Here is an 18,573-nt window from a genome sequence, read left to right on the forward strand (position 1 = left end):
TACTTGGTACAACTCTACTTAGACCTTATGTCTCCAGCATCAGGAGGAAACGCGGTGGGACAAGGATTAACGTTAAGGTGACGAAAGTCCAAGTAGGTAGGCAGTAGGGGTGGTGGATGGGTCCAGCAAATACCAACTTTCACCCAAGAGAGCGGTGTTCATGTCCCGTAAGATTCTAAAGCCAAACCCTGTTCTTTTTTCCTAAACCCAACGATGTGTGTTTGTTGTTTAAGGGAAAAAAATTAAATTCAGTGTTTTATCAACGTAGTGCATTTATTTTGAAAGAGACTGTATCCAAACGTTCAATTTCCTGTGAAAATGGAAGTGCATTTTGAAAGAAGACAATGCATGTAACAGGCAGAACTTGACACGGTGTCCCAGAATGTCAACAACCAATGCACTCAGGGTACCTTGCACATTATACGTGGACATGGAAGTCCATGACCAAGCATGTAAATATGCGACGAGGTCGGAATAAGAATGTGTTGGAGCATACATATATGTCTGCCTTTGTGAAGCTTGTTGGTGCCAAACCTGTTTTGCTTTTCAAAGTGTTATATGAATGAATAAACTTGAAACTTTAACTGGTCCCATCAAATAAATCTTCAGCTTGAAACAGTCCTTGTTATTCTGAAAAAGAAAATGTGGAACACATCCATACCTGAAGCTAATAAAAGACTTTGCGAGGCTGATAAATAGAAATGCAGTTATTTGTACTGAAAGGGTTAACGTCCCTCTTGTCAGTTCACTTATTGTTTGCTTCGTCATTTGAATGCAGGAGAGAAAATGTAGTGAAAGGACACATTAAACAGGCAAAGTCGCAGCTGTCGACAGCATCTTTAATTAACCGACATCACAAAGGTCCTACTGTACTGTACAGAATACTGTGGCACTTAAGAGTCAGCATGCTCGTAGATACTGAAGAATCAAGAGAAAGCCTTAATTCAGCATAAGAACACACTTTTAACAGTCCTTTTGTTTCTTCACAGTACTGTACAGACTCTAATCTGACCAGCTAAACATAATCTTCCAAAATACAAATAAAAAAGGGAGAAATATTTTAATAATCTGTGGAGAACTGATACTAAACAGAGATTTCTAAAACAAATATTCAGCTCTGGTCCTACTCCATCACCCAGTGCAGCACAGATGAGACCAATACAAGGTAGGATATATAACTATTAACTATACATATATACATACACACCAGTGGTGCATCAGTTGCAGGTATCTACAGTGCCTTTACGTCAGGCGCATATAATACATAGTCTTAAAATTGTAGTGCAAGCTAATTCCACATCACATATTTGATGACAAACATGCTTTACTTCATTTCTCTTTTTTTTTTTTTGTTGTTGCGATTTTTATTCTCTAAGTTCACTTCATCCAGTGCTCAGAAAACGCTTGAGGAAAGAGCAGGAGTGTGTGTGTGTGTGTGTGTGTGTTTGTGTTAAAGCTAGTATCCCTGGGAACTCGGGTCAGAGGATTATTGTAAGATTCTGCATTCCTTGTTAATTCTCTTTGTCTGATGATAAAACACGAGCTCTTCTGTTTCCTCATTTAGGACACACACAAAAAAATAAAAATAAAATAAAAACAGGCCGATGGGGAATTTTTACCCAGGAAGCTCTTCTCCTCTTCTTCAGTCTGTAGCAGTCTTTTGTTTAATCCAGAGGCAGTTGCAAGATACAGCTAAAGGAGCGCAGCAAGAAATAGAAAAAAAAACACACAGTTCCTGTGTCCAGTACAGTACCTACATTATATTCCAGGATGAGTTTGAGGGGTTGGTGAGGTGAGGTGGGTGTGCTTTGTGTGTGAGCTGTGCTTCTTTATATCACATTCTCAAACAGCTGCATGGAGTTCATGATGTTCTCGTCCTGGAAAAACAAGAAGAAAAACATCTGTCATCAGAATTCTGAAGTAAACAAAAGTTCAGGTTGAAAATGTTGGATGCATCATGCTTGTGGTTTTATCAAGTGATGATGTAGTTTCCAGTGAAGTCATGACAGACAGTTGATTCAGTATTTGTCCAGCTGTTGTTTACTTGTGTCTATTTGTCCAGAAAGATAGGAATACAGCAGGTCCGTTTCTTTGTGTCTGCTAACAGTTTTGGTCAACAGGAGGATTTAGACATTGTTTTTTGAATGTGGGATGATTTTGGAATTGACTTCCCTTTACAGGTCAGGTGGATCATGTTATCACTTCTACAGATAATCAACTAAACATGGCCGGCATAGTGGTGCAGTGGTTAGCATTGTTGCCTCACAACAAGAGAGTTCCTGGTTCAAGCTCAGGGTGGGAAACTCTGTATTGAGTTTGAATGTTTTTCCTGTGTCAGCGCAGGTTTTCTTCGGGTACTCCGGCTTCCTCCCACAGTCCAAAGACATGCAGGTTAATTGGTGACTCTAAATTGGCCATAGGTATGAATGTGAGTGTGAATGGTTGTCTGTCTCTATGTGTATAAATTAATCAATCAACTAAACATTATGTATTATTATGAGTTTAAGGCTCTGTCTACATGTATACAGAGATTTTTTTAAAACTGATCTTTTCCTCTATGTTTTCACCTCTTGTCCACATGTGAACAAAGTTCTATGTCACTAAGCCAGAGATTTTTTAAAAAGCCTTCTAAAGTGCAGATTTTTCAAAACTCCAGTTACTTTGTATCTGTGTGGATGTGTAAAAGAGAGTGTTTGAAAAACAAAGACGTTAAGCTCTTCAATCTGTGCATGCCAATTTTTACGCTGTGTAATGAGTTAAATAAGCATGGAGCCCACACTGTAACTAACTGCACTCCCTGAAGAAATATTATCATATTTTTGGAAAAACAGAGAGTTAGCAGACAGAGGAGTCTACAGTCTGCGTTTGAAGGATATGTCCAGGATGTCAAACTGACTCAGCAGCAACAACAGGTTAAAAAGACAAAGATAGTTAGAAGCTAAAGCCGAACTACAGGCTACAGATCACAGTGTAAAAGTGAACCACCACATCACTGCTGTTCGCCACAGAAGACAATGAATATAAAGGGAAACTTTGCTGATATTGAACCAGCTGTGTGGCATCGCAGTGTGTGCAGATGAACGCTGTTTGGTTCTGCCATGATTCCACTGCCAGCACCCGGACCTCCGCTGGCAGGAATCTCCGGAGGGAGTAACACAACGTTCATCTGTGCACAATGCGATGACACACAGCTGATTTAACATCTGCAAAGTGTCCCTGCTTCCTTTCACTGGTTGCTGTACAGCAGGGTAGGTCTTTTCAGGGTTTGATTTTGGTTTTGGAACAGGAAAGAAATGTATATCTTTTCCAACCTCTCCAGGTAATGAGTATCATTAATACACGACGTGCCCCAGGCACAAGATTCAGCTCGAAATCCACAAAACCAGCCTGAAAATGAAGGAAATCTAAGACGATTGCATCAGAGTCAATGGAGCACAGCTGTGTTATTGTCGAACCATGACTTAGATATAGGCTACTTAAATGCATTAGCCACCACGAGAAACTCAGATTACATCACACGCAGGAGGAGCGTGACGTCATTCTCAGCTCAGGACAACATTACTCCACTTTACATAGCATATACTAGTTTGCTGCAATTGTTAATATTCTAAATATCAAATGGGGCTCCTTTAAAGAGTAGCTACATTCATTCCTTTGGCCCTTTTTCATTGAGGCTTGTTAGAACAGCTGCAAAGTTGCATCAGATTTATTGCCTAATGTTTGAGTTTGGGGTCAATTAAACACACAGATAGATCATCTTTAACACAAACACTTCATGCAGGAGCCAACATAGTTTATGTAATCTCAGTCCTTCCACTACTTATGAAGTCAGGGGGTAAAATGGCCACACAAGTCTAGACACCTTTTATTTTATCATTCCAGTTTCAGGAGTCCAAACGTCTGTTTTCCTCACTGACAATGTTTTCTTTTTCCAATACGTGTTGAGACTTGTGCTCACTACATCAGAGGATAAAGCTTTCAACTGTAGCCCTAAATGTCATTTAACATTTTACAGCTTTTGTAGCTGTAAAAACATGTTATCATGATTCAGCCACAGCCTGGGACAAACTAGTCCTCAATGGACATTTGACATCAGGGTGGACAGCAGTGGTGCCCTGCAGATTCATGGAGGTGAGGTCACCAAACTCAAATAGGCAAATAAAACCAAAATCATGTATCCCTAACCAAAAATGTAAATTGATATTGTGAATTTAGGAACATTCATGGATGTGCCATTTTCTAACAGGCATAAGGTAAAACCTAGTGTGATGACAGGTTCAAAAGACAGATTAATAAAGTTTCAGATAATTAGGGGTAGAAGTTTTAGAGCCTTATTGCTGTGGATTATCATTTATCTAGAATGACAGCATGAACACAAGTGTGTAGGAAAGGTGACAAGGTTGCACCTGACATTCTGACAGTATTTGTGTAACCACACAGTGATTGTGTGAATCAGAGATTGTTTGGAAACAAAGAAGATAACAGTACTTAAAAAAAGCATACTATCATAAGAAGGGGAAGGGTCATGATATGATTCAGGAGGGAGACGGGAGAAGTGAGGTATTTCTCAAAAACATGAGTGATGCTTTGCTGTATGTGCGAATGTAGTTAATTTTAAACAGCAGCTGATCACTGACTTGCTGTCACTGTCATCAAACCCAAGTCTGTTGGACATCATTTGTGTTGATGAGTAACTTTAATTCTGTTATTGATGTCTGTGTGTATATGGAAATCTCACCTTCTGACAGGTCTCAATGAACTCTTCAATGGTCACAACACCATCTCTGTTTTTATCCATTTTCTGAGGAAAAAAGAAACAAAACAGAGAGAAAGGACACATTAAAACATTTACAGGGAACACTGTGTTGTTTCCAATAAGCAAAGGTGGGAAAAGTACTGAAAAATTCTACTCAAGTAAAAGTATCTTTACTTTGATGAAATTCTACCTAAGTACAAGTAAAGCTACCCATCTAAAAATCTACTCAAGTAAAAGTAAAAAGTAGTTCATTTAAAATGTACTTAAAGTAGAAGTTACTTAGTTACTTCCAACAACTTGATGGGGGTCACTCCTATGCAGTGCAAAAATGGTCCAGGGGTCATAAATCCAGTCCAAAAACTGGTTATTAGCACATGTGCACACAGGGTTTTCTTTTGTTTCGTTCATTTCTTTGTTCATTTCAACTGCTGCGTCTGCTTATGCTGCTGCCATAGCACTCCTACCCTCCTCCATCTCTCTCTCCAGTAACTCGCTGGCACCGGCCGCTTGTTCTGGGTCAATTCCACGCAAGATTTCCGAGATTCACCCTTTTGGTTTCCATTTAACCGGAAACATTTTCTTTTTTTTTACTCAGTAACAGATGTGATCTCCAATGTAGCGAAGTACAATACTTGGCTGGCTGCAGCCCGAGATCCTTTCCATGAATATTACAAACAGGATTGGTGACAAGGGACAACCCAGTGTACTTGTGTATGTTTGATCTGAGTGCATTCAGAACCTGGAAGAACTTGTCCACGTGTTCGGAAGGAGCTTCATCTCGCACACAGGGGTAGGTGTACCTCCCCATCATGTCGTAGATTGACTTCATGATCGCCAGCATCTCCTGAAAAGAATAAGACAGAGACAATGTGAGGGAGTTAAAAGAACTTTTCATTCTTTTACATTTACAAAGCTCGTAGCTTCATCTTTCACACTAGCTTCACATTTTACCTGAAAATGCAGAGCATAAATCAAACATTTTATCACCCAGATTTTAGAAAAGCCAGAATAAAAAGATAAGATGCCACAGAAATTCAGACCACACCTGGGTATGATTCCCCAGGTTTTGTCCAAATATCTGTGATGTCACATACCTCTTTGGTGATGTAGCCATCCTTATTAATGTCGTAGAGGTTGAAGGCCCAGTTGAGCTTCTCAGTGACCGAACCTCTTAGCAACACAGACAGGCCGATGACAAAGTCCTCAAAGCGGATTGAACCATTTCTGTCGATGTCAAATGCGTTGAACAGGAAGTGAGCGTAGGTGGTGGCATCTATGGACAAAAGGAGTATGTTAACAGAGTTAGTGTGCCGTATCTACTTTTTTCTCAGGATTGGCACAAATAAAGCCCTTCGTAATCCAGTAGAGGAAGTAAATTTACTCAAGTATCATACATAAAAATAATTTTGAGGTACTTGTACTTCACTTGAGTATTTCCATGTCATGCTACTTTGTCTTTACTCCACCACATTTCAGAGGGAAATATTGTACTTTTCGGTCCAGTACATTTATTTGACAGCTGTCATTACTATTTAATGTTACTAAGAGTTTTTAATACAAATTGTATTTCTCATAATACTTGTGCAGCAGCATGCTTTATACTCTTTGTTTAAATATAAAGTTCAGTTTCAGACAGGTTCACATTTAAATCAAAAACAGGTTGAAAAACTCATTTGCTCACTTGTTTAAGAAAATTAGGTTTTTAGGTCTCAATTATAGTCAGAGTTGTATTTTTGGAGCTTTAAGATTGAACTGCCCAGCTGAGCATAAAGTAGTTAAAGTGGATACAGACAACTTCTTTCCCTCTGGCGTTTCCAAGTGATTTTACTGTTGTTATTGTTTCCGTTGTCACAAAGCAACCCGGATCACTTTCTGCTTTCCTCAGAGCCTTACAACCACCAGCAACACAGAACACATTGCATTTTGTTTTCCACAGTTATTTTGGTTGTTCCTCTGTTCAGCATTTCCACAACTGGGGATAATAAGTGCAAAGAACAATGATCCTCTTTGGTTACTGGGGATAGCTACCAATGGCTACCGCAGAAAACAAAAGCTCTGTCGTCTTCCTGTTTTGATTGCACAATGGTTGATGCACTTCCTTTGTGCTGCAAATAGAGCCTTTATTTTCATGGGATTGCAAATTAAAAGCGAGACTTATGGGGAATGTAACTGATGGTGTCATTATTCTATAGCCATTACTTTGTGCAATCAACGTTAGCATAATAAAAATATGTTAAAGAAAAAAACTTGTCTATTTCCAAAAACTTGTGCCACATCGATCAGCTACAAGAGGAAATTTCTACTTTCACATTAATGCACCGGTAACATTAATCCAGTAATATGATCTATATCTGAAAACACAGTGAAAGGGGTTATATTGCAATAGCTTTACTTTTGATGCTCTGAGTAAATTTGCTAAAAATACTTTTACATAAGATTATGAGAGCAGGGCTTTTACCTGTTAAAGAGTATTTTGACATTGATGTATTATTACATTAACTTGTGTAAAGGATTTTTAAACTTCTTCCATGACTCTCATGATCTAACATATATTTGACATATCAGTAAATCTTGCAAGAAAATGATTAAATATAAATCTGGGACATGGAAAATCAAAGACCCCCTCCAAAGGTTGCAGCCCCAGAAACAAATCAACAAGTCCTCCAACCCATACAACCACATAGGACATTTGTTCTTTGTTCCCACCCTATAGCGTGACCCATAGAAGTGCTTCCCAAATTAATGCCCCTACCGTTGGATGACAGAATAGCTCATACATGACTGTTGATAGTTGCAGTTTTTAACGTGTGGTTTACATTATGAAATGGTCACAGATGCAGCAAAACTATGTGGTTAGATTTATTTTTTTAATTTTATATACTTTATTAATCCCCCTGAGGGGAAATTCAATTTTTCACTGTTTGTCAATTACACACAGGTCCGAACACACACATACATACCTATACATGCACAAAGTGGAGAGATGTCAGAGTGGGCTGCCCATGACAGGCGCTCTGAGTGGTTGGGGGGTTCAGTGCCTTGCTCAGGGGCACCTCGGCAGTGCCCAGGAGGTGAACTGGCACCTCTCCAGCCACCAGTCCACACTCCATATTTTGGTCCGGACGGGGACTTGAACAGGCGACCCTCCGGTTCCCAACCCAAGTCCCTATGGACTGAGCTACTGCGGCCCCAAGATTTAGGCCCAGTTCAGACCAAAGATCCAGGACATGACGTGTTGAAACGTGCAAATTCTAAAAACCTGCAGGTTCACACCAATGCAAGTAGATGAGACAGTGTATCATCTCTATGCAACAACTCTCTGTACTTCTGTTCTGATTTCCAGTTTTTCCGGCTGATTTTGTGGCTTAATATAATTTGTGGCTTCTTAAAATATGAATAAGGATATTGATAGGGAGATACTGGCTACAGTTATTCATAATAAATATGTCACAATGATATAAATAACCATTGGTCTGAACTGGGCTTTAGCAACAAAACCCCTTGCTTAGGCTTAGAAAAAAGATCATGGTTCATCTTAGAATAAATGCGTTTGTTACTAAGGCAAACGTTGATGTCATATCTCACATCACATATGTCACATAAGACATTACATACTAAAACATACTACATTAGATTGTTCGAATAAGTAAATGTTGACTTCTGGTTTCACAGTGGACAGAAACTTCGGCCTCCTGGAGGAAAGTCCTGTGTTTGACTTCCTCCGTTGCTCCCCTCATAATTACTATGGCCACTGGAGGTTATCATAATAAATATAAAAATGGGTCAGAATGCTACTTTTTTACAAAAGACCTATGTGGTTGTATTTTGTAGAGGAACAGTCTTTTCTGATCTCACCCCCTCCCCTAATAATTTCAATACAGTTCCTAACAAGAGAGGACAAGAAAGGACAGATTGTTTTAACGTCTAACCTCCTTGGGGAAAGAACTGAGAATAGATGGTCTTGAAAGTCTCTTCATCAACCAGCCCACTGGGACACTCCTGCTCAAGAGAGGAAGACAAAAAACCCTGATATATAGAGAACAATTCAAGTCTATATAAAGCATAGGAAAGCTGGTAAAGCAATGACGGACGTACGTTCTTGAAGCCTCGATAGAGGGACTGAAGCTCCTTCCTGGTGAACTTGGTCTGAGCTTGCAGCTGGTCCAGACCCTCCGGCTGGTGACGCACCGTCGACAGCTCCAAGTCACTGTCACTGCTGTCTGTGGGAGAAAGAGACAGACAGAAAACGGGGATGGAGAGACAGACAGAAATAGATGTAGAGGGGGGAAAGATGAAGAGAGAAAGAGGGAGGATGGGGCAGACATTGAGTGTGTGGATGCATGTCAGCATTCGGGGAAGGGGTGGGATTAATCATTCAACAGGGAGGCATTTGTTACAGAGCAGGTGGGGAGAACGTGCGAGTTTAAGAGAAAGATTTAGTAAAAAACTGTAGAGGAGTAAAACTCAGGCAAAAGAGGGGGTAAAAAAGAAGAGGGGGTACTTTCTTTGTGGCGGAAATGTCACCAAACATTTTGATGTATTGGCTTTGAAAATAAAAACACTGCAGAAAATCAGAATTTGAGAAATTCAATCAAAGTTTTCCTCACAGAGTAAATGACATTATGGTTATCAGTTCACACACACTAAGAGAAAGCACTGCACGGCTGGGACAAAGAAAACCAAAAAATAAAACAAAGGGAGGGAAGTTTTCTCAAAGTTTTCTACTGTTACTATACTTACCATCTTTACACAGAGAGAACAGAGGACGAGGGGTGTTGACACCAAGATGTAGTGAGAGAGAGTAAATGGAGAACAGTGAGAGAGTGATAGTAAGAGGAAGAAAAAACAAAACAAAGAAAACAAGTCAGATCGGACACGCAGAGGTTCATACGCTGTGCGGTCCAGAGGAAAAGGCTCAAGTTATAGTCATGATAAAACGTCCAGCAGAGCAGTGAGATATAATACTTCACTAAAAACATAAACCAAAACCACAACGGAGCGACCTGACACTCGTGTGTAATATTGGATTATTACTTTAGCGTTTATTTAAAACAATGAGACAGCACAATTCAGTGAGAAGGACACAGCAGGAGATGACCTCTGACCTCTGTCACCACATGAACACCCCATTGATAAAATGTGTAAAATCAAAAGTAGGTCTCCAAAGTTGTTTTAATCCAAATTATAATTTGATCTCAGATGTAATAAGTGATGACACGGAGCATTAAAGTTCATATGTGACCTTGGAAACAGCAGTTTAAAAATCATATCTAAATTCAAGGTCCACTAACTAGCTTTTTTCAGAGCTTTCACCCACATCAGTGAATGAAGCAGGTCATGTTTGAAAATTCTTCATTCATTTATTTTCCATAACCGCTTATCCCATGACCCCTAATGGACAACCATCCATGCTCACATTCACACCTGTGGGCAATTTAGACTCACCAATTAACCTGCATGTCTTTGGACTGTGGGAGGAAGCCAGAGTACCCAGAGAAAACCATGCTGACACAAGGAGAACATGTACAGAAGGGCTCCCCTGGGGTTTATTTTCCGTGTCAACTTCTAAATTGAAATGAGGCCTGGGAAACTCGTATATCAGACATAATTCAACAAATATGGACGTCCTACATCAGCCAAAGACCACAGTTCAATGAAATTAAACCTAGTGATTGATATGGTTGATATATTATATATATAACTGATATGGTTATATATTGGTGGTGCAGCGTTTTTTATTCTGTATGCCGTTTGAGCGCATGGCAAAGCGACAGCGATGAGCTAGCCAATGGGATACACCAACACATTTTCACTCTGATCTCGTAACATCAACGTTTGGTCATAGACTTTCCACGCCCAGATTCAACGTGAAAGGTACCCTGGCTGCATTAGTTGTTGACGTTCTGGGATGCCTTGTCAAGTTCTGCCTGTTACATGCAGCCTCTCTACTTTCAAAATACACTCTGGTTTTCACAGGAAATTTACAGTTTACATACAGTCTCTTTCAAAATAAACGCAGTACATCAGTACAACACCGGGAATGACATTTGTGTATAGTGACGTGGTTAGGTTTGGGGAAAAAACGACAGGGTTTGGCTTATAGGATGCAAATACCGCTCTCCCAGGTGAAAGTCAGTGTTCGTTGGACCCATCCATCACCCCTTCCACCCATGCTACTCAGACTTTTGCCACCTGAACTTTCGTTCTTGTCCCGCTGCGTTTCCCCCTGACACCACCGAGCACCTTTAAACTATAATGGCAACTGGCTGCGTATCATACCGACATAAAAGGATGGCTTATTTCATTAGTGTCTGACACCACAAGTCACTATCCAAGCACCGGATTTCAGTGACTTCGGAGTGAGACCAGGTTGGATACACGCATGCATCAACATGCGAGCATAGCCGAACCAGTTTACTACAACAAACAACAGAGAAGCTTGGATTACAGCACACTCAGAGGGAGCGTGACTTCATGCTCTGCTCAGTACGCCAATACACTACGATATCTTTACATAGCAAATAATAGTTTGCTGCTATATTAATGCTCTAAACGTCATTTAGACCTTTTAAGTTATGAATCACAGCTCCTGGTGCTGTAAATATTCAAGACAGCATCAAACATGTATTCATGCCCGGCTGAAAATAGTCCCCAACAAACACACTATTTACTCCTGACTGACTAACATTTGCTAAAAACTACAGTGCCCAGCTGTTTTTAAATTACAGAGCTTTTTTTCCTTTTTAAAATGCAAATAAATACTGTATTTACGACCCATTTTTGAACATTTATATCAAGATTTACATTCTCAGGACTGAGATCTACAGGCCAACAGGGAAAAAGTCAAGAAGTAAGAAAAGGGTTTTCATGGGATTTGCTGACAATAACAAATATTACCAGTGATATTCTTTGAGTAAAATCATCTTTTACATAACTTTTGAAACGATCCAGAAATGTCTTTATTTACATCCTTAGTACGTCACAACTAGGCCTGACTCTCCTGACATGAACTATCAAGAGATGTGCATCCAACAATATTCACAAATATGGTTTCTAAGTGGATAAAACGTTTTTGTCTAAACTTCAGCCTCCCTGCTCCATGCTCTCCTCCTCCTCCTCCTCATAGCCCCTCTCCCAAGTTGTCTCACCAGTCTCAGTGATGTCGATGAGGCCCAGCAGGTGCATCAGTTTGAGGAACATAATCACCAGGCAGACGATGCCGACAGTCTGGAGTCCCTCTGTCTCCCACCTCACACTCATCTTCCCCTCTTCTTCTACCTTCCCCTCCACGGTCCTTCTCTGTCTTCTTCTCCTTTACAACATAACTGAACTTTCTACGCACCCTTTCTTTCTATCCATCTGTCTCTTTCCGTCTTGCTCTCTCTGCTCTTCTTCTCTTTCCCTCGTCTCTGAAACAGTGTCACTCACGCATCACTCTTTTTCTGTCACATTTTTTTCCTGCAGTTTCTGTTACTCCATTTAGCTCTTTCCCGTCTGCCTTTTTAATTGACTGCCGTTTTGTCCCCCCGTGCTTTCTCCTGCTCTAATGGATCTTTCAGGATATTCTCCACAACTAAGCACAGGGTCTGATGGTCCAACTCTTTTATTAAGGCCAAGTGAATCAGATTATTGCTGTAAAAATACCTCTAAAGAGAGAGAGATAAAAAAAAATCCCTCCAAAAAATCTGGACTACCACGTTAATCCATGGGAAATCCATTCAGATAGAGAGGAAACTCAGATGCTCTCACATCACATGTAGGTTTTTTTGGCACAAGCATACAGTTGGTTTGGGATTCCTCCAATGAATGTTATTCCTCTAGTTGGTGACAAAACTCTTGTCAAATAAAAAGCTGCCATCCACATCCTCCACTGACTGGATAACTGATGCACTGCAGTTTCTTCCTCTCTTCCCTCCCTCCATCTCATGTCTTATTTCTGCTAATTAACCTGTGAACCCCAGAGGACCTCGAGAAAAAGTTGCATGTCTGCCTTTAACAATCAAAATAGCAAAAAAAAAAGACAGCAAGTTGCATAATACCAAAGCTTTAAAATGAACAAAACTAACAAGGATTTTTGTTATTTTTTTCTAAATGTGACACACAAAACTATTTGCCTTTAAGGAAACAGAGACATGATGAGAAAAGGTCAACAGGTGTCCTCAATCTCATTTTCCCAGTCAGCTATGTGATCCACTTTCTAATTGTTCTCCTGTCTCTCCTGGGGTCTGTAACACAGATTTAATACTGTGTCTCTCTCACACACACATACACACACACACACACACACACACACACACACACACTCATGTAATAAATGCTCCCTCTAGTGGAGACCAATGAAACAACAGCAGCCACAGGTGACTGAATAGGTACCCTCGTGCAGACCCAGAAAAAATGATTATTTCTCTCTCTGTTCACAACTGAGGTCTTTTGCTCCGAACATATGGTGTCCTGTGTGTGAAATATTTACCTGTCCTGTTATCTCAAACTGTAACAATAACAAATTAAATACTGATAAATAGTAACATGAAGTAGGAAGGAAGGAAGGAAGGAAGGAAGAAAATTAAGTTTCAGTTGGTAGTTAAAAAAGGACGGAAGGAAGGTAGGCAGATAGGTAGGTAGGAGGGAAGGGTAGGTAGAAAAGATGAAGGTAGGCCAGTAGGTGGATACAAAGGAAGGAATTTAGGCAGGGGCTATTTAGGTAGGGGAAAGGGGTAGGTAAGGAGAAGGAAGGAAGATAGGTAGTTGGGTATAAAAGAATAGGTAGGTAGGTAGGAAGGAAAGAAGGTAGGTAGGAAGACAGAATGGTAGGTAGACAAGTGGGTAGGTAGGCAGATATGGTAGGTAGGTAAGTAGGTAGGCAGTTATGGTAGAGAGGAAGGAGGGAAGGTAGGTAGGTAGGTAGGTAGGTAGGTAGGTAGGAAGGAAGGTAGGTGGGTGGGGAGGTAGGTATGGAAGACTAAAGGAAGAGAGGAAGGAGGGAAGGTAGGTAGGTAGGTAGGTAGGTAGGAAGGAAGGTATGTAGGTGGGTAGGTAGGTATAGTAAAAAAGAAAGGAAAGAAGGTATATAGGAAGAAAGGTAGATACAGTAGGAAGACAGGATGGTAGGTGGTGGATGAGTAAGTAGATGGGTAGGTATGAAAGAGTGAAGGAAGATAGGTAGGAGGGAAGGTAGGCAGGAAAACAGGATGGTAGGTAGGTGGGGCGGTATGTAAGTGGGTAGGTAGGCAGATATGGTAGAGAGGAAGTAGGGAATGAAAGTATGTAGGTGGGTGGGGAGGTAGGTATGGAAGACTGAAGGAAGGAAGGTAGGCAGGTATGTAGGTGGGTAGGTAGGTATAGTGAAAAGGAAGGAGAAAAGGTAGATAGGAAGAAAAAAATTAAAAGTGCAGTGAAAAGTACAGTACTTGCTGAAATGTAGTGGAGTAGAAGTATGAATTAGAATAAAGAAATACTGTACAGCTACATCAAAACTGTACTTGAAATGTTAGTTGCATTTCACGACTGTTTGAATGATCTATCTGGCGACAAACATGGAAACAAGTCACAAACAAAGCTACTCATTTCCTCCTCATCTCTTTACAGTGTATTGATGTCACTTGCCACTAAAATATCCTGCACACATTGTGGAGGAGTAAAAATATCATATATTGGTATCAGAGAGCCTCAGAATACATCTCTAAAGACAAGGCTACCTCTGGCATCAAATGTCTTCCCAAAATAGGACCAAGTTGGACTGAACCCAAAATCGACATCAGAGCAGAAATGACCCGACTGAAACAACAATCAGGCCGGAGGGTTCAATTTAGATCAGATCATTGAACTGGATTTTAAAACAGGCACACACATGTGGCCAAACATAAGGCCTCACACACGCGCATACACACACACACACACACACACACACACACATTCTTGTACTTCTATTTTTGTGAGGCAGTCCCTAGCCCCTTACGCTAACCTTGACCATCACAACTACACGCCTAATCCTAACCTAAACCTAAACCTAATTCTAACCTGAACCCTAAAACCAAGTCTTAACCCTCAAACAAGCCTTTGAAAAAGTAAGGACCGGCCAAAATGTCCTCACTTTGCAAAAATGTCCTCACTCTATTGCTAAAATATGTTTTTTGGTCCTCACTGTGGCCAACCGACTGACCGACAGAGTGAGCTATAGCGCTGCTGGCCACAAATAACAATGCAACAAATAAGCTACCATACCTGATTGGACTGTTGATAAATAAAGGACGTCTAATGTGCTGCTAAATGTGTAACCAAAGCATCAGAGGGGAATAAATGGCGCTTGGGTAGTAGTCAGGGCAGGGGTGTAAATCTAGACAGTGTAGGCAGTGTGGTTGCACTGGGCCTTGTGAGATGGAGGACTCATAGAGAATGTGGGCCCTCCACCAATGTGTTGGGTGGAGAATGGGCCCTTATGAGCGATTGCCACCTTGGAAATACGGCTGTGTTCAAAGAAGAACTCATTAAATTAAAAACATTGGCATCTGCTATATACGTCCTTGAAAAAGTCAAACCTATCCCCGTCTTGTTTATTTTCTAATTTTTATTTTTTTTTGCTTTTTGTAAAATAGTAACATCTATAACAAAATGATATGCTTATTCTACGACTATAAATCAACTATTAAAATTGTTAAATTAAAATAATAATTTCTTATTTTCTTTGTTATTTTTTGTTTATACAGATATGCAATGATGATTATTGGGTAATATGTATGTTGATGTTATCCAATGTCAAGTCTCTGATCATGTGACGAGACAATATGTGCACAATAGTGTGCACTGGGGCCCATTGTAACTACCTCATGCCACCGAGTCAAGGTCTAAGAAGAGTTCAGTTTTATCAATGAAACTTTAAAAACTGTCAAATGTCCTTCGTATTAAAAAAAGAAAAACAAAATGTATTAATCAATTAAAAAATTCCGTATTTTTTGGATCAGTTTTACCTTAATACATTGAAGTATAGCATAGTTATTCTCTCTACAAAGGCGTTAAAGGTATAAATGCAATTCTAAATCCCTTTTATTTAATTATTTCTTTCGTAAAAACTTACATTTAAGATACTTAGTCTAAAGAATATCACAATCAACCGAAAGAAATGTGCATATACCGTAAAACTTCAATTAATAACCCACACTATTATTTCTTTAGAACATGGCACTCTTAAATACTTGATTCTGATTGGTCAATCAACAAAATTGCAGTGTTTATTTCTTGAGGTATCACTGCTGCTCTGCTGCTCCGTTGCTAGGGACGCCATAGCAACGGCCTTAGACTGAGGAGCATCAAAATCAGTTAACGTTAGTCCACACAGGCCAAATAGGATCTGAGTGGCAAAATGCAGCATTTAGAATTTAGGCTGCCGTTGCCATGGATACAGAATACAGACACATTTTTTTGCGAATTTTGAATCAATAGAACGTGCTTTAATCATTATTTTGTGTCACATCACTGAATGTTTTAGTAGTAATGGTGTGTTCCAGGCAACCCGTAACTCGTGTTTTCACAACCTGTAACCTGTGAAAGTGCACTGGAACGGCAGTCAAACCCGTAACTTCCCACCCATGAACTCGTACCAGATCGATGTACTCCCAGTTATGCTTTCTGACGTCACACAGCCCTCTAAACCAATTACCTTACTCCTCTAAACAACAATGGCAGCCCTATGGATGCGGTGTTGATGCAGGTGATACACTGTGAGAAATAGACATAAAATAACCCTAATGTTAACACATTATTGGCAGCCGCTCTAACAGCTGGTTTCTAGTGCAAGAATAAATCAATACAAAATACGTTTCCAAACACACAGATAACGTAAAAAATAGCCTATAATAGCATCTGTGACCCTATCCTCCTCCGTTTCACTCAAATGAGCAAGGAGCAGGTATCTTTGGCGATAGCAATAATGGGGAAACACAAACAAACAGTTCGCCATGTTCAACATTAAACAGGAAGTAACTGGCAGTTTGCCGTAACTTTCCTGGAACGCTACAAAGTCGTAACTCGTGACTTGAAGTCGTGACTTACGAGTTCAAAAGCCTGCCTGGAACGCACCATAAGTCATAACTCCCGACAGGGGAATGGAACCCCCTCCGCTGCACGTCAGGGTTCCATTCCCCTGTCGGGAGTTATTTTTCAACAGTCACCGTCTCACTATACATTATCCCTTACTTAAATCACTGAAGTCAACAGGCCTATATTTGGGACAGGCCTTTAATTCCTTTCACACAAAACTGTTGCGCAGCAAAGATGGGAAATACAATCAAATTGTTTTTTTAAACCAGTATGAATTTTACTTCAGATAATAAGTCAGTTATGAATCATTCATTTGATCTAGCTCCAATAGACAGTGCATCAAAGAGAGAGTGTATTACAGCACTTGCCGATTACAGTGCCCGTCATACTGACACAACACCACTTTATCCTGTTAAAATAATACTCACAACTTGAATACATTTTTATGAAAAACCCTTTTGATTCCTTTGATCTGAGGACCCTTATGGACTTAAGGAATATGAATTACACTGTAGTTGAGGAATGGACACATAATTTGAGGTAGCCAACAACCTGCTTTCATACTTTCAAAGAACGTCTATAAAAAAATGGGCCAGTAAAAGTGACTGGGCATTTAATTGAAGTTTTACAGCACATGTGTAACTGTAGATAGAAGTTAAACAGTGAGTCAGTTAATCAAATAACTATTAAGTCGATAAGTCCATTAGTCAATTGACTGTGAACTAATTGAAAACTATGTTGATAATAAGTCAACTGATTAACTAATTTTAACAATGTTATTCTTAATTGTGAGACTTGGAATTAATATATCTGTGTTTTGGGCATCTTATCAGACAGAAAAAGCAATTTAAAGAGAAAGGAAAAGTTTTATTTATCGTTATTAGTAGTGAAAATCGTCATAGACATGGGTTAGTGGGGAGGTGCCCAATGATTCATTAATGTCATCAAACTTCTTAAATTCCTAGAGACTATTTCTGAGGACATGACCTCAGTGTCCTGGGGGGGGAGCAACAGCCTTGAGTTACTTATGTATCATTTGGTTAAGATTTATCAGGCAAGAAACCTCACAAAATGGCTCATGAATGACTGCAGAGCTGAATCAGCACCTCAGAGAGAGTCTCAATAACAACAGTGATCATCAAAAAGCTGATACTCGCAGCAGGGCTGCATTTAGATTCTATTTTTAACCAAGCCCGATCAAATAAGCGCTCAACATCTGGACTTGTGAATCCTGAAAAGTATGACAGCCTCATGACTAACCTATCACTTGTTTTCACATGAGAGCAGGTGAACATTTGGAGAGACAAAAGTTGTAAAATATCTGCTGCCAAATAGTTCAACATGTTGACGAGAAGCTTCTGAAGCAGATGAGATAATGATGCTGCAGTTGGTAAATTAGTCTCACTGGGAGGTGATGGAGTAATGAAGTGGCGGGAGTCAGGATTGAAGATGCATGATGAGAATTTCGGAGGCTGCTGAGGGATGGCCAGTGTCCTTCAGGGTCCTGGAGGAGTGCTCCGGGCTCCATATTTAGGCAGTCTCAGAGAAAGCCTGTTCGATACTGCATGTATAATTGATGTGAAGTAATGCTAAACCAGGGTGTAGGCCCTGCCACAGTGGGAGCGGGTGGAGGAGGAGGAGGAAGGGGGGGTTGGGGAATTTAAGATTAGAGGGGATTGAGAGAAGGTATAAATTATGAAAGGACATTACTGGTGTTTTTGTTGAATTTATTACTTATGATGCAGAGCCATATGAGAAGCACTAATGTGCCGACTGGAGCCTTC

At 40.1% G+C, this 18,573-nt stretch overlaps 1 protein-coding gene across 3 annotated transcripts in view; it reads right to left on the minus strand.

Annotated features, from left to right (window-relative positions):
* Nucleotides 1-825: 825 nt before the first annotated feature.
* The window catches only part of kcnip3b (Kv channel interacting protein 3b, calsenilin), a 75,901-nt gene continuing 58,153 nt past the window's right edge, over nt 826-18,573 (minus strand). For 2 of the 3 annotated variants that reach the window (XM_033620041.2, XM_033620044.2), the window contains 6 exons: nt 8,852-8,976; nt 8,686-8,755; nt 5,851-6,029; nt 5,496-5,600; nt 4,739-4,801; nt 826-1,877 (listed from right to left, as the gene is read on the minus strand). In XM_033620041.2, coding sequence (XP_033475932.1) covers nt 1,830-1,877; nt 4,739-4,801; nt 5,496-5,600; nt 5,851-6,029; nt 8,686-8,755; nt 8,852-8,976 — 590 coding nt within the window. In that variant the 3' untranslated portion in view covers nt 826-1,829. Of the gene's footprint in view, nt 1,878-4,738; nt 4,802-5,495; nt 5,601-5,850; nt 6,030-8,685; nt 8,756-8,851; nt 8,977-11,904; nt 12,698-18,573 lie in introns of those variants that run through there. The other variant, XM_078170614.1, reaches the window with a different exon arrangement.

This window comes from Epinephelus lanceolatus, chromosome 9 (genome assembly GCF_041903045.1).
Source record: "Epinephelus lanceolatus isolate andai-2023 chromosome 9, ASM4190304v1, whole genome shotgun sequence".
Classification (NCBI taxonomy): domain Eukaryota; kingdom Metazoa; phylum Chordata; class Actinopteri; order Perciformes; family Serranidae; genus Epinephelus; species Epinephelus lanceolatus.